This window comes from Sphaerodactylus townsendi, linkage group LG05 (assembly GCF_021028975.2).
Source record: "Sphaerodactylus townsendi isolate TG3544 linkage group LG05, MPM_Stown_v2.3, whole genome shotgun sequence".
In the NCBI taxonomy this organism is placed as follows: Eukaryota; Metazoa; Chordata; class Lepidosauria; order Squamata; family Sphaerodactylidae; genus Sphaerodactylus; species Sphaerodactylus townsendi.
The window spans coordinates 34063487-34075902 of NC_059429.1; the positions used below are offsets into that span (position 1 = coordinate 34063487).

Below are 12416 nucleotides of genomic sequence, written 5' to 3' on the forward strand. Positions count from 1 at the left end.
TACCTAAAAGGGTTTTTGGGATGATAAAATGGAAAATTATGTGAAGTCACTTTGAGTCCCCACTGGAGAGAAAGGTAGGGCATTAATTAAATAAACAAGAATCTGATTGATTGGTTTCATTTAAAATCATTATCCTGGGGGCAGGGGGGGGGGAGGTTCTTCAAGGTTCATATTCTGCCATCTGTAATTCCCTGGTCCACCGTCTGCTGACACCCATTCCAACCCTTGGTTTTCCATAATTGAAGAAAAAATGGCCTCTATTGGACTGTCACTGGATTCACTTTGCCCCTTGTCCTATTCAGAAGCTTATAGGAAATTAAAAGGTCAACTATTGGATAGAGAGTTCTCTACCCTAATCACCGCAGCCAAGAAAACGTGCTCCCCCCTGTATTTTTCTTTCCCATTTGAACAGGGCCACTTGGCACAATACCTGTATTGCTTAATAAACCCTGTTCAAAGGAGAGCCATAATGCTCGCCAGGTTTAATGTTATGCCTTCTGCCTTGTTACATGGCAGATTTAATAAGCAAGAAAAGGCTAAAAGATTGTGCCCATGTAACGATGGCTCAGTTGAATCTCTGGCCCACCAATTACTACACTGTCCCAGATTCAAGGAAATCAGATCCAAGTATGTGAATCTTACTCCTTTACATTTACCCCATCTCCCCGATTTAATTAGATTACACTACTTGTTGGACAACCCTGATCCTTCTCTCTATATGATAGTGGCAAACTTTCTTCTGGAAATTACTAAACGCCAGTAGATTTCCTTCGACCTGTATTGTATATGCTTTTTAATGTTTTTTATTACTGTTGTACTGTTGTTTATGCCAATAAAGGCTTGCTTCCTAAATATTCTGCCATCATACTTAACACTTCCTTCAAGAGCTAGTGTGGTGTAGTGGTTAAGAGCAGATGAATTCTAATCTGGAGAACCTGGTTTGATTCCCCACTCCTCCACATGAGTGGCAAAGGCTTATCTGGTGAACCAGATGTGTTTCAACACTCCTACATTCCTGCTGGGTGACCCTGGGCTACTCGCAGTTCTTCGGAACTCTCTCAGCCACACCTACCTCACAAGGGGTCTGTTGTGGGGAGAGGAAGGGAAACAAGTTTGTAAGCCATCTTGAGTCTCCTTACAGGAGAGAAAGATGGGATATAAATCCACAACTGTTCTTCAAAAACCTATTGTGTGGAATTTACTCGTTTAAGCAGTGCCCATTCTTTTTGGTAAGTATACAAATCCAAAGGATGAGAGAGCACCGCTCTCACATCCAGTACTTATACACAGAAGAGTTAAGTTTTTATACCTTAAGGAATTTCAAGGCAGCTTACAATCGCATTCCCTTCCTCACAATGGGTACCCTGTGAGGTAGGTGGGGAAGAGAAGAGTCTTGAGTGACTAGGAAGCTGCATGGAGGAATCAGGAATCAAACCCATTCTCCAGATTCCACCACTCTTTACCACTACACCAAGCAGCACAGGAGAGAGCAAGCCAATTTCTACACTATAAACGGCACCATACATTTTAAAAATAGTTTTCAATTAATTTTCAGTGTATTTGACAGATATAGAAGATACTTCAGAGCAGACAGAAGCAAAACAGAAAATATTTTTACCCAAGACTATATTAGTATAATCATTACATAATGGATCCCAATGTGACAGCCCATACATTTTCTCCTTTCTATTAGGCAGGGCCTAAGTGACTGGTGGTACTCAACAGAGGCTGGACACACCGAGTATTGATAGGTAATATTGCAAGTTCCTGCCTGTATACCATCAGTTATTTAGAACAGAAGTGGCTTACACTGGAATAGCAATACATGGCAACTTTTTTTCCTAATAAAACCAGAATTTTGTTCACAGCATGTTTGAATCAAGAAGAAATCTGGAATAACATTCTAGATTTTCTGAAATGTAAGATTTGACAGTGTTAGGCTTGGCTCTTTAAACCACGTAGATTGTGGAGACAGCTAATTAGTTTGTGTAGTCTGTGCCCAAGAAGCAAACGGACTACATTGCTTTCTAGCCCATTCTCATTGATGTCCACAAATTTTATCCAAACAATTTCACCCTTGATTCTGATGCTGCTATGACAGAAGTTTTATCCAAATAATTTCACCCTTGATTCTAATACTGCTATGACAGAAGTTTAAAGTAATGCACTGTTAAGTGATCAACTGCTGAAATTATTAGTTCCATCTACAAGTGCAAGGAACAGCTGTATGTAGCACTATATTCTGGCTGAAGGAAAAGACAAATATCCATCACAAACATCTTATAAAATGAATAAACAAGTCTGCCCATGGAAGCCATAAGCAACCTCTTTCTTTCCCACAGAGTTTTTACTATGGAACACCATAATATGTGGCATGAAAGTATAACTGGGGGTGGGTGTAGAAATGTCCTTCCTCTTTTACAGGTTTAATTACCAGCCGCACGTACAAGGACAGGTTTGGATCCAAGCTTGAAAGAGGAAAGACTATACCAATTCAGAACCCATTTGTAACAACCAATTACACCTTTTATTTGAGAATGGGCCTTTGCTAACAGACAGTATGGAATGGAAACATACATAAAGCAGTTGTTTGATAGAGCAGGAAAAGCCAAAGGGTTTGCTCTTTCTCCCAAACATCTGATCAGTATCATTAAAAACAGGACTCCTCATGAGCAGGCCAATCAATGGAACAGGGGAGGGAGGGAGTTAGCACATCCCAGCAGAAGTTAGCTGCATACCCAGTTTCCAATTCAGACAGCGATACAGACAGCGATACAGGGTGCTCTATTCCTAGTTCAGCGCAGGCAATGCAGTACCAGACTATCGAAACAGAGAACAATGTCCGTTAGAATCTAAAATTCATATCCTGAAAAGTCACTGTCACTGCAAGCTAAGAAAATTATCTTATGCTAATACTGGAATGAAGGCTTTAATACTAAAACCAATATTCAAATAGAAGATGCCATGTCAAACCACCAGACTAAGAAAATATTTTCATTTCAAAGCAACAAAAAAATTTTTATTGTTCACCTAAAGAAGTTTTACAATAAAAATACCTTTAAAAGCAAGCATGTTATTCTATGGTTGTTCTATTGTTCCAGCAATTTAGTTTAAAACATTTTAGGGATTTTTTTTCTTTTAGACAAAACCTTCAGAGATGTAATACAACAATTTCTCAGATTTTTCTTTGAATAAAATTTTTAAATTGGTCAGTCTAAAGCAAACAATCCCAGAACATACGCACTATCCAGTACATACAATATAAAGAAAGTAAATTATAAATGCTTTGGAACACACACTCACCCCCCCCCCAAAAAAAAAATTACACAGTGGTTAAGGTATACTCCATCCCTTGGTGATAAATTGTGCTCTATGCCTAGATGGCAGGGGAAATTCACAGCACTAATTTGAAGTACAGGAAATACATAATCAAGTGGATATGCTGAAGCTGGATTTACTTAACTCTGCATTAGTAAAAAGGTGACTGTTCATTCAGTGGGAAGAGACAGGGGAAGTATGGGTATGATGAGCAATTTAAAAGTTTCATAGTTCTTGCATCACCACATTCGTAACAGAAGTGTTTTACACTCATACAATGTTAATTACTTTATTATACATGAAGCCTGCAGTAGGCCAATTACATAATAAAACTGTGAACAACCACCAGTACTTTTCTGTCATCAGAAAGTACACAAGACAGAAACATCACCAAAAGTATTTTAAAAAGAAAAAGAAAATCTGCATAAGCATCACCAAGATTACATTAAAAAACTAAATGAGAAAAAATCTGCAAAAAAAAGTGGTTCAGGGCAGTACAACTGTTTTTTCACAGTTTTAAAACAACCATCATTTTTTTCTAGGTTTCCATTGCTTCACAGGCTCTAATCCAGATGCACAAATCATAAATAATGCGTACCACAAAATATACATGACTTTTGAGCAACAATTCATTGGAAAGGTTCTGGTGACAATAAACCACACGGGTACTGGTGACATGGTTCACACATCCAGTGTCTGAATGGAACTGAAACCTAGGCCCAAGACTGAATGTTTTTTCTGCACATCCTTATAACCACACATAATTTTAACCCCCAAAAAGTTGCATGGGGACACTGACAACTACGTTAACAGATCCTGATGCAAATTAGGGGCTCTCTTTATATACAGAGTATATCCGTATCATGGTGTATTATATGGAAACTTTTATGGCCTTCTAAAGTAAAGGGACATTCCAATTTTTAAATTGTTTAACTTTGATGCCACAAGACATCAAAAAACACACACGTTGTTTAACTTTCTGGAATGTATATCTCCTAAAATTCTACCTGTTAAGCTAAAGGGAAGAAGAAAGGAGTGCAGAGCGTGAAGGATGAGCTCAATGGGGGGGGGGGGGGATAACAGCTGATAAACGTAAAAGTCCTCAGAGGCAAAGAAATATTTAGATACTGGGGGAAGGACAGACCAATTGGGGAAGGCTATTTTCAACCATGTATAATAAATAATTCATCCCAAAAAGTATATAAATTATGACTAATTTTGGTTGGCATTCCAATGTCAGTAAACTGCAACCTTAAAATTCCTTCTGTGGATTCTGCTACTAAAATCTCTTTATAGAATTACTGTATTCAGAAAAAAATGGCGGTGGACATTACTGGTTGAATTAAAGCTATCATTCCAAGCTTACACCAAGGATCTGAGAATATCTACCCGCCAGTCTGGAATGAGTATCATCATCTGGAAGAAAAAAGCACATCAATAAGAAGATGTAGGTAGCAACATTCTCAGAGTTTTGTATCACCTAGATATGAGACAGCAATTTATAATGTCATAGATCCCTTTCTTAAATGGTGAAACAGATTTGCCACTTATTTGTAAATTGGAAATTCCAATACACTAATCATGCACAGAATCTCCTTTCTTCATTACATTTTCCTGAGAGTAAAGCAATTAAAATAAACCTTAATCCTAGGAACAAAGATTTTTTTGTTTGTTTTTTTGTTTTTGCATTTTCAACTTTTGGGCTATTCCCTGACAATCTAAAAATGTAAGTTTGATTGCTAAACACTGTCACATGAACACAAAAAATGCAAACTATTAAGTCTATTGATCTGATTAAAAAGCATAATACAAACTGATCTAAAATTACGTTAACACCAACCAAATATGAAAAGTTGCATTGAAAGGGCGTGTTACATTATTTCATATTAGGATCACGTAGAAACATTCCAATGGCAGTGTTATCAAAATAAAAGAAATACATTAAGACTACCCCAAAGCCTAGCCACTCTTGGAATCTTACCGATAACTTTGGCTACTTGGGGTCTTTACTCTTGTACTACATGGCTCACTTACATCAGACATTATATTTGTATACCCTGAGAAATCTGATACAGAAGTCCTTACTCTATGGTCCACTTCCCCATTAGAATTAGCAATAAAAGTCATTGGCACCCTGCTGCCCGTCTTAAACTGAGAACCAAATGCTTGTGCGAAGGTCTCTATCTGGTATGTTGCTCTATGCTCTAAGTCCTTCTGAGGATCTATCTGGTTAGCTAGCTCCTGAGATGGTATTGGAAAGCTTGTTGAAGATTCCAAGTTTTTTTGTTCCTTCTGGCTATTCAACTTTTGAGGTGTAGACTGATAGCCTGATGAAGAATCTATGTTTTTCTGAGAGTCTATCAGATCATCTAGTTCTTGTGACGGAGTCAACTGTTGATGAGTTGCCTCCAAAGCAGATAAGTAAAAACCAGGCTGAGATCCAAGCAACATCCCGAAAGGAGGCTTTGGCAATGCAGATGGCAACACTGAGGTAACAGATTGGCTGAAACCACACTCAAGTGGAGATGTAGTGTATATTTGCTTGTCTTGAAACAAAGTATGGTTATGAAGGCTTGAAGACAAACTTACAAATTGGAAGCTGGGTCCAAAAGCAAAACCAGTGCTATTGGTTGTTCTTTCAAAAGCCTGTTGGAGGTATTTTGAGTATTCTTGCAACATGCTTGCCTTGTCACTTGAAGTTTGAGAGCCAGGACTCAGGTTCTCTTCTTGAACTATCTCTGTATGTTCTCCTGAGGCATGCAAGTCCACTCGTTGTTCAGTGATATTGAAGGGATCTTCCTTTTGACCTTCTGACTTGTGACCATACTGCTCTAGAAGACTTTGCAAGACTTCATCAGGAATTCCAGATTTGTCATGACAAGATTTGATGTCAGCATTTAGAGATGAGTCAATAAGAGATAACGGGGTTTCACCGTCCATAACACTGACACCTGCAGACTGAATAACAGACGGTTGGGAGGCCATATGTCCAACATTTATAGAAAAGGCACTGTTACTGCTGGCAGTTTGCAAATATCTTCTTTTCTTTGAAAACTGCATGGCATCATCATAATTGCTATTTATCTGACCTGGTTTACCACCTGCAGCTTGGAGAAGACCAATAGCATCTATACTGGTATTTGCAACTAGGCCAAGAGAGCCACCTGGTTTTCCAGACAACTGTTTCTGACCAAGAAGTTCTGGTAATGGTGACATAAAATTAAGATAACTCTTGTCTGCACTTTTCCTGTTTCCTTTTTTAAACACTAATTTTGGCACCTTTTTTTGCAACTCATCGATCCCAGCGCCAATTAAACCACTACTGGAAGACACTATAGGAATCTCCACCGCATAATTCTGCAAGGTCATATTCGATGCAATCTGAGAGTCAGATATTTTATGACAAGGTTTGTGTTCTTTGTTTTCAGTAGATATACTTTTAGCTTTGCTTTTTCTCCTTGATGAACCTGTATTTCCCTGAGACAACACAGACAAGTTGCCTATGCTATGGTTTGATGGCCCAGGATCCAATCCAGCACCTGCTTTCCCTATGGCTTCTCCACATGTACGTCTGTGCTTCAACAGTCTATCAGTCCTTGAAAAATACTGCTGACAGGTTTCACATTTGTATGGCTTTTCTCCGCTGTGTGTCCTCTTGTGTCTCTCCATGTGATACTTCTGGATGAACTTCATACTGCACTGGTCGCATCCAAACGGCTTCTCCCTACTATGGATCTTTTCATGTCTCTGTAGCAAATACTTCTGAATGAAACCCATGCTGCACTGGCTACACTGGAAAGGCCTCTCGCCAGTATGGATGAGCACATGCCTCCGTAGATGATAAGAGCTCCGGAAGGCAGCACTGCAGTGTTCACAGACATGAGGTTTCTGGCTAGGGGACAGCATGGCGGCTTCTCCATCTCCTGCCACAAGGGACTTGGATGAAGAACTTGGCTTCCGCTTGGCTTTGATTCCCTGAGATTCTGACTTTGGCCTCTTCATCTTCCTGGTCTGGGCATCATGCTTGGGCTCATCCAAACCAGTAGGCCCCACGTCACCACCAGTCCTGATGCCCAGCAGCAAGTCTCCTCTGTGGGGATGGTGGTGCAAATGGTGGAAAAGGCTGAGATCCTGGATGACGCTCTGGCTGGCCCCTTCCACTCCTCCACCGACAGCAGCGCCGGCAAGCGTCGGGTGCCGCTCCTCCCCAGCTATTCCAAACAGGCCCCCGTAGTGGTGGTGATGATGGTGGTGGTGCTCCTCTTCTTCCTGGTCACTGGGCTTCTCTTGCTTGATGTTCACCAGAGACTGGAAGAAGCCCCAAGGACTCCTTTGGGAGGAAGAGGAGGAAGTGGCTGAGGTGGAGCAGGCTGCGCTGAGAGGGAAGCCCCCTACCGGCTCTTTCTTGAAAGTCATGCCCTGAGGGTGGGGAGGCGGGACGGGGGGTTCAGCGACCGTTGCAGTCGTCATCGTGGAGGAGGAGGAAGAAGAAGAGGAGGAGGAGGTCGAAGAGGAGGAGGAAGACGATGAGGAAGAAGACGAGGCGGGCGTCAGCCCACAATGCTGGGGGGGCGCGGCCGGACGGGTGAAGCTGGCGACGGGCGGCAGGCGGTGGTTGAACATGACCATGCTGGGGGGGAAGGTGGGCTCCATTGCCGCCCGCTTGGAGGAGCCGCCGCCCAGGAAGCCGCTGCCCAGTTTCATACTCTGCCCTCGGGGGATGGGGAAACAGCCGGGAAGGGCGAGACGGAGGAGGCGCGGCCCTCCGCTGTGACTGCTCCGCCGGCCGGGCACCGCTTTCACTCACCCGCGCCCGCCGGCTGCTTGGCTGGCTGGCCGGCCGGCCGCTCGCTCTCCGCCCTTTCTTTCGTCCTGCTTCAGCGCCCGCTCGCCCGGCTGCGCATCCTTCGGCCCCGCCCGGCCCAGCCTTCGCCTCCGCCGCAGTTCTCCTTCACGGCCGCCTCCAGTTACAAATATCGCCGACTCCGCTCCACAATGGAATTAGCAGAGTCCCCCCCCGCAGCCGCTGATCCACTGAGGCCCGCACTGCACATGCGCCGCCGCACGGCATGCTGGGGAGGATTGCCCGGGCAGGAGGGCAACTGCGCGAGGGGGTTAAGCGAGAGGGCGCAGGCGCGCATGGACCACCTTTTGGGTTTTTTTTCCTCCTTTTTTTGGCCCGCCCCCTCTTTCTGTATTTCGCCTTTCTGGTTAGTTTCTCTGCTGTCAATCGACCTCTCTAACCGGCGCACGAGAATAAATACAGTTATTTCTTTCCCGCGGGTGCAAAAGTGTGTAGCCTCACATATGGTCAAAGTGGTGGGGGAAGGGGGTGGAATCACACTAGATGCACAGTTGGTCCACTCACAAAAAAATCCTTCCCATCCCACTCCTGAGCGCGTGAATTTTGAGGTTCTGCTTATTTCAGTGGGGCTTATTTCAGTAGATGTGATGACAACCTTAAATTCCCCATTAATGTATGCATGCTGTGGAGACCCGAAAAAGGACCTGGGCATTTGGTTAAAGAATGCCACTAAGAGAAGCTACTGAACGAACAGACGTCTTGTGGCACCTTCAAGACGAACAAGTTTTCAGAGTTATTTTGCTTTCTTCTGAATTTCAAGGTAATTTGTCATAGTGCATCCTTGTCTCTCCGCATTATTGGAGTGGTTGGGAGAGAGAAGTAAGGTGAACATAACAACTTGTTCAACTTCAAGGTGCCAAGAGAGGACTGTTAATTTTTGCTGCAAGCACACACAAACTGCTGCACCTCTGGAATTGTAGCCAACGGTTGAGTTTCACGATCAAGCCAGCATTTATATTGCCAAATTGATTTAAATATCTAAAACACTTCCAAGAGAGATTAAAGCAGCTGGAGGCCAGGAAATACTTCCTGACTGAAAGGCCAGTATTGAGTAATACAACAAATTACTAACGAACATTGCACAATGTCCCAGACATTCTTCAGAGGAGATTGGATAAGCATCTATCAAGGATGGTTGGTTGGACTAAGTCACTCTTTCCAGTTTTATGGAGTGATTTGTGTTTTTTAATTTCTTGCAACCCATTTTAAGGGTCCATCTTTTCTACCCACTTTGAGAGCAAGATATAAATATTTTAAATAAAGAAGCAATTTGTCTTTCCATGAAATTCTGTTCATTTATGTTTTCTTCTATATCCCATTAATACTGGGGCATATATGCACATTGCATATTATTGTACAAAAAATGGTCATTCAAAGATCCGGATTATTATGCATAGAAAATATTGTATTTGTTTAAATAAATCTCTCACAGGGGAGATGGGGGGGGGGGGTAGGTTCCCTTAGGCAGATTCTAGATAGAGCCTCTTACACTTCAAGTTATGAAAATGTATTTTAACTAGTCTTTAGCAGTATGCTTCTCAACTGCTCACTAGGAAATAAATCTGCTTTTTCCTTCCAATGGTCTACCCAATGAATATTAAGTCACTAGTACTAGGGACTTTAAAAAATTGTATAGAATTTGATTTAATCTTATGAATACTGAATTTGTTGTATTAGGCTGTCTGTATTTGATCCGTACTGCTCTACACTGATTCACAGGCACAGCCACCCACAGCCTCTCACCATGTTTCTGAAAATGGGCTGGGAATCTACATTAAATATTTTACATAGGAGGAGTTCTCTATATTGAACCAATAGTAAAAATTTAGCACATTTTTATCCAGCCCTTCCATTAAGGAATTAATGGCAACATACATTGTTCTCCCTTCTCAATTTATCCTCACAACAACCCTGTGAGTTAGATTAAGCTACAAGAGTATGCATGGACCAAGGTTATTAAGTGAGAGTCACATTAGAGTTGGGATTTGTTTCTTGGTCCTACTCTGATACTCACATCAGCTCTGAGACATTACGCATATGTTTGCTATTTTCAGTGAATAAATTCCTAGTAACCATTATTTTTATGACAAAGCAGTTTACTTAAATAAAATTGCAGCTGACATTTGAGAATGCATCATTAATGTAACCAGAAATGCTGTAGTCTGTGCATTTTCCCTGAATAAGAGGAACCTTAATTTGGAATGCCAATATATTTAATACAAGCAAACATATCAGACAAAGGCCTTGGATAACCTAGACTGACCTAATCTTGTCAGATCTAAGAGCTAAGCAGAGTTGACCCTGGTTATAACTTGAACGGAAATGTAGGGTTGCTACACAGGCAATGGCAAACTACCTCTAAATGTCCTTTATCCCCCACCTCCACAGGATTGCCCTAAGTCTCCTTTGGCTTGACAGCACTTTCCACCCTATCTGGCGGAGGGATCTTTGACTCCTGAACATTTATAATTCAAACTAAGCATTATATCCCAAATTTATATACCAAACTCTAAGGCATCACTGGACTGCAATCTAGCTGATATTTCAGTCTGACCCTCAAAAAACTTCCTTCATCAAATTTTTATCTAACAAAAATGATTATGTGGAAAATTAAGTGGCAATATTATGCATATATGCTAAGCAGTGATCCACACATAATTTAGTAAGATTCCATTCCATACTTCCATTTAGTAAGAATCCATTCTGAATAAATATGCATAGAACAGGACTGCAAAAGATGTATGTCCTTCTGTTCCCCTATGAAGTACTTCATGAACAAACTAGCAAGTTTATTTTAATAAAAATAGGACTAGTTCTTCCTTTAGGCAGGCATCTAGAAGCTTAATAAAGCAGCATCTTGAACCATGCAAGTCTGATAGGAATCTCTTAAATATGCAAAAATACATTCTTCAGCTGAATAACAAGGGAAGGTTTAACATTCTATCTGCAGTCTCACAGGCACACAGAGATGACTAAATTAACAAGTTCAGGCTGTATAGAAACATTCATAATGCACTGAATTACTTTTTAAATGCAGGGGTGGCTGAACTTGCTTAATGTCAGAGCCACATAGAATAAACTTCAGACGTTAGAGTCACAAGACATGAACAAATATTATACACACATTTTTATTGTTACAGGCACATTTTGTTATAAAATTTATACATAAATAGTAAGAAATACACATACTAATTATTATTCAGTTATGTAGTTTTACTAATTTTTATTAACATTAAATGAGACTGCCAAAAATAAAAATAAAAGCAGTAAAACAGGTATTGTTAATGATAGTTACTGGCTATTACTGCTAGCAGAAAGACTGTGACTCTCCATCTTTGCTGTGTTTAAAATCTGGCTGATATGTTGTCAAGTCTGTACAAATCACAGGGGCTTTGGGCACTTGTGTTTCGGCCCCCTGTGCCTAAGCTCTTGCTTCCCCTACCGGCCTCCCTGCCCTGCAGGAAAGAGCAGCAGCATGGCCAGGGATGAGCATGAGCACAAAGGGAAACAGGCTAGGAAAGGGGGTGACCCACTCCACCCACCCGCCTCCCCAGCTGCAAGCTGCACATTATGTGCCAAAGAGCCACATGTGGCTCACGAGCCATAGTTTGACCACTCCTGCTCTATAGCATATGCCACAGGAGTACAACAGGAAGGTAGTGCATTCTGCAGTCTCTGCATGCAGACCAAATGGTTACTTTTTAGGAGCCATGAAATATAAATGCGACATCACTCCTTTTAAACAGTGTGAGAAAGTCCATCTTGTCCTGCATATAAACTGTAGCCTGATTTGGGGAAGTTTTCAGTCTGTCAAGTGTAGCCAAGTGTTAAAAAGAAAGACTGGGAATTCAAAAACTTAAAGCAGCAGTAAAATATTAGTCAATGTCTGTGAGAAATGAGTCTGTCCCTTTATTCAGGGTGTATGTGTTTAATGGTAAGCTGGGATGCATATAAGCTAGCCCAAGCATGAAGGGCAGTAGGACACTCATATGGAAAGCCAACTTTGTCCCTCAGTTATCAAGATAAGAAACCTGTCATTTCTCTCATTCAGTCTGTCAGCCTTGAGATACTCTAAGCAGACTTACCTCTGTGTTGTACACCCCATATATCAGGAAGATGAAGAGACCCTGTAAAATAAAATGGAGGGAAAAAGCTGTTAACTCTAATCATTTCAGCAGTAGAAATACCTGAAATAAACTTTCCTGGGAACAGACAAAAGAAGACACACTTCATC

The 12416-nt window shown here is 41.4% G+C and overlaps 1 protein-coding gene across 1 annotated transcript; it reads right to left on the minus strand.

The window, feature by feature from the left end:
- Window positions 1-2991: 2991 nt before the first annotated feature.
- ZNF281 (zinc finger protein 281) lies at window positions 2992-8410 on the minus strand. The gene has a single exon (XM_048498036.1). It carries the CDS (start codon window positions 8020-8022, stop codon window positions 5296-5298), a length of 2727 nt encoding a protein of 908 aa, XP_048353993.1. The 5' UTR covers window positions 8023-8410; the 3' UTR covers window positions 2992-5295.
- Window positions 8411-12416: the final 4006 nt, after the last annotated feature.

Bases quoted from the DNA above. Each gene is read 5' to 3' on its own strand.
- ZNF281 (XM_048498036.1), bottom strand. From the start codon at position 8,022: ATGAAACTGGGCAGCGGCTTCCTGGGCGGCGGCTCCTCCAAGCGGGCG.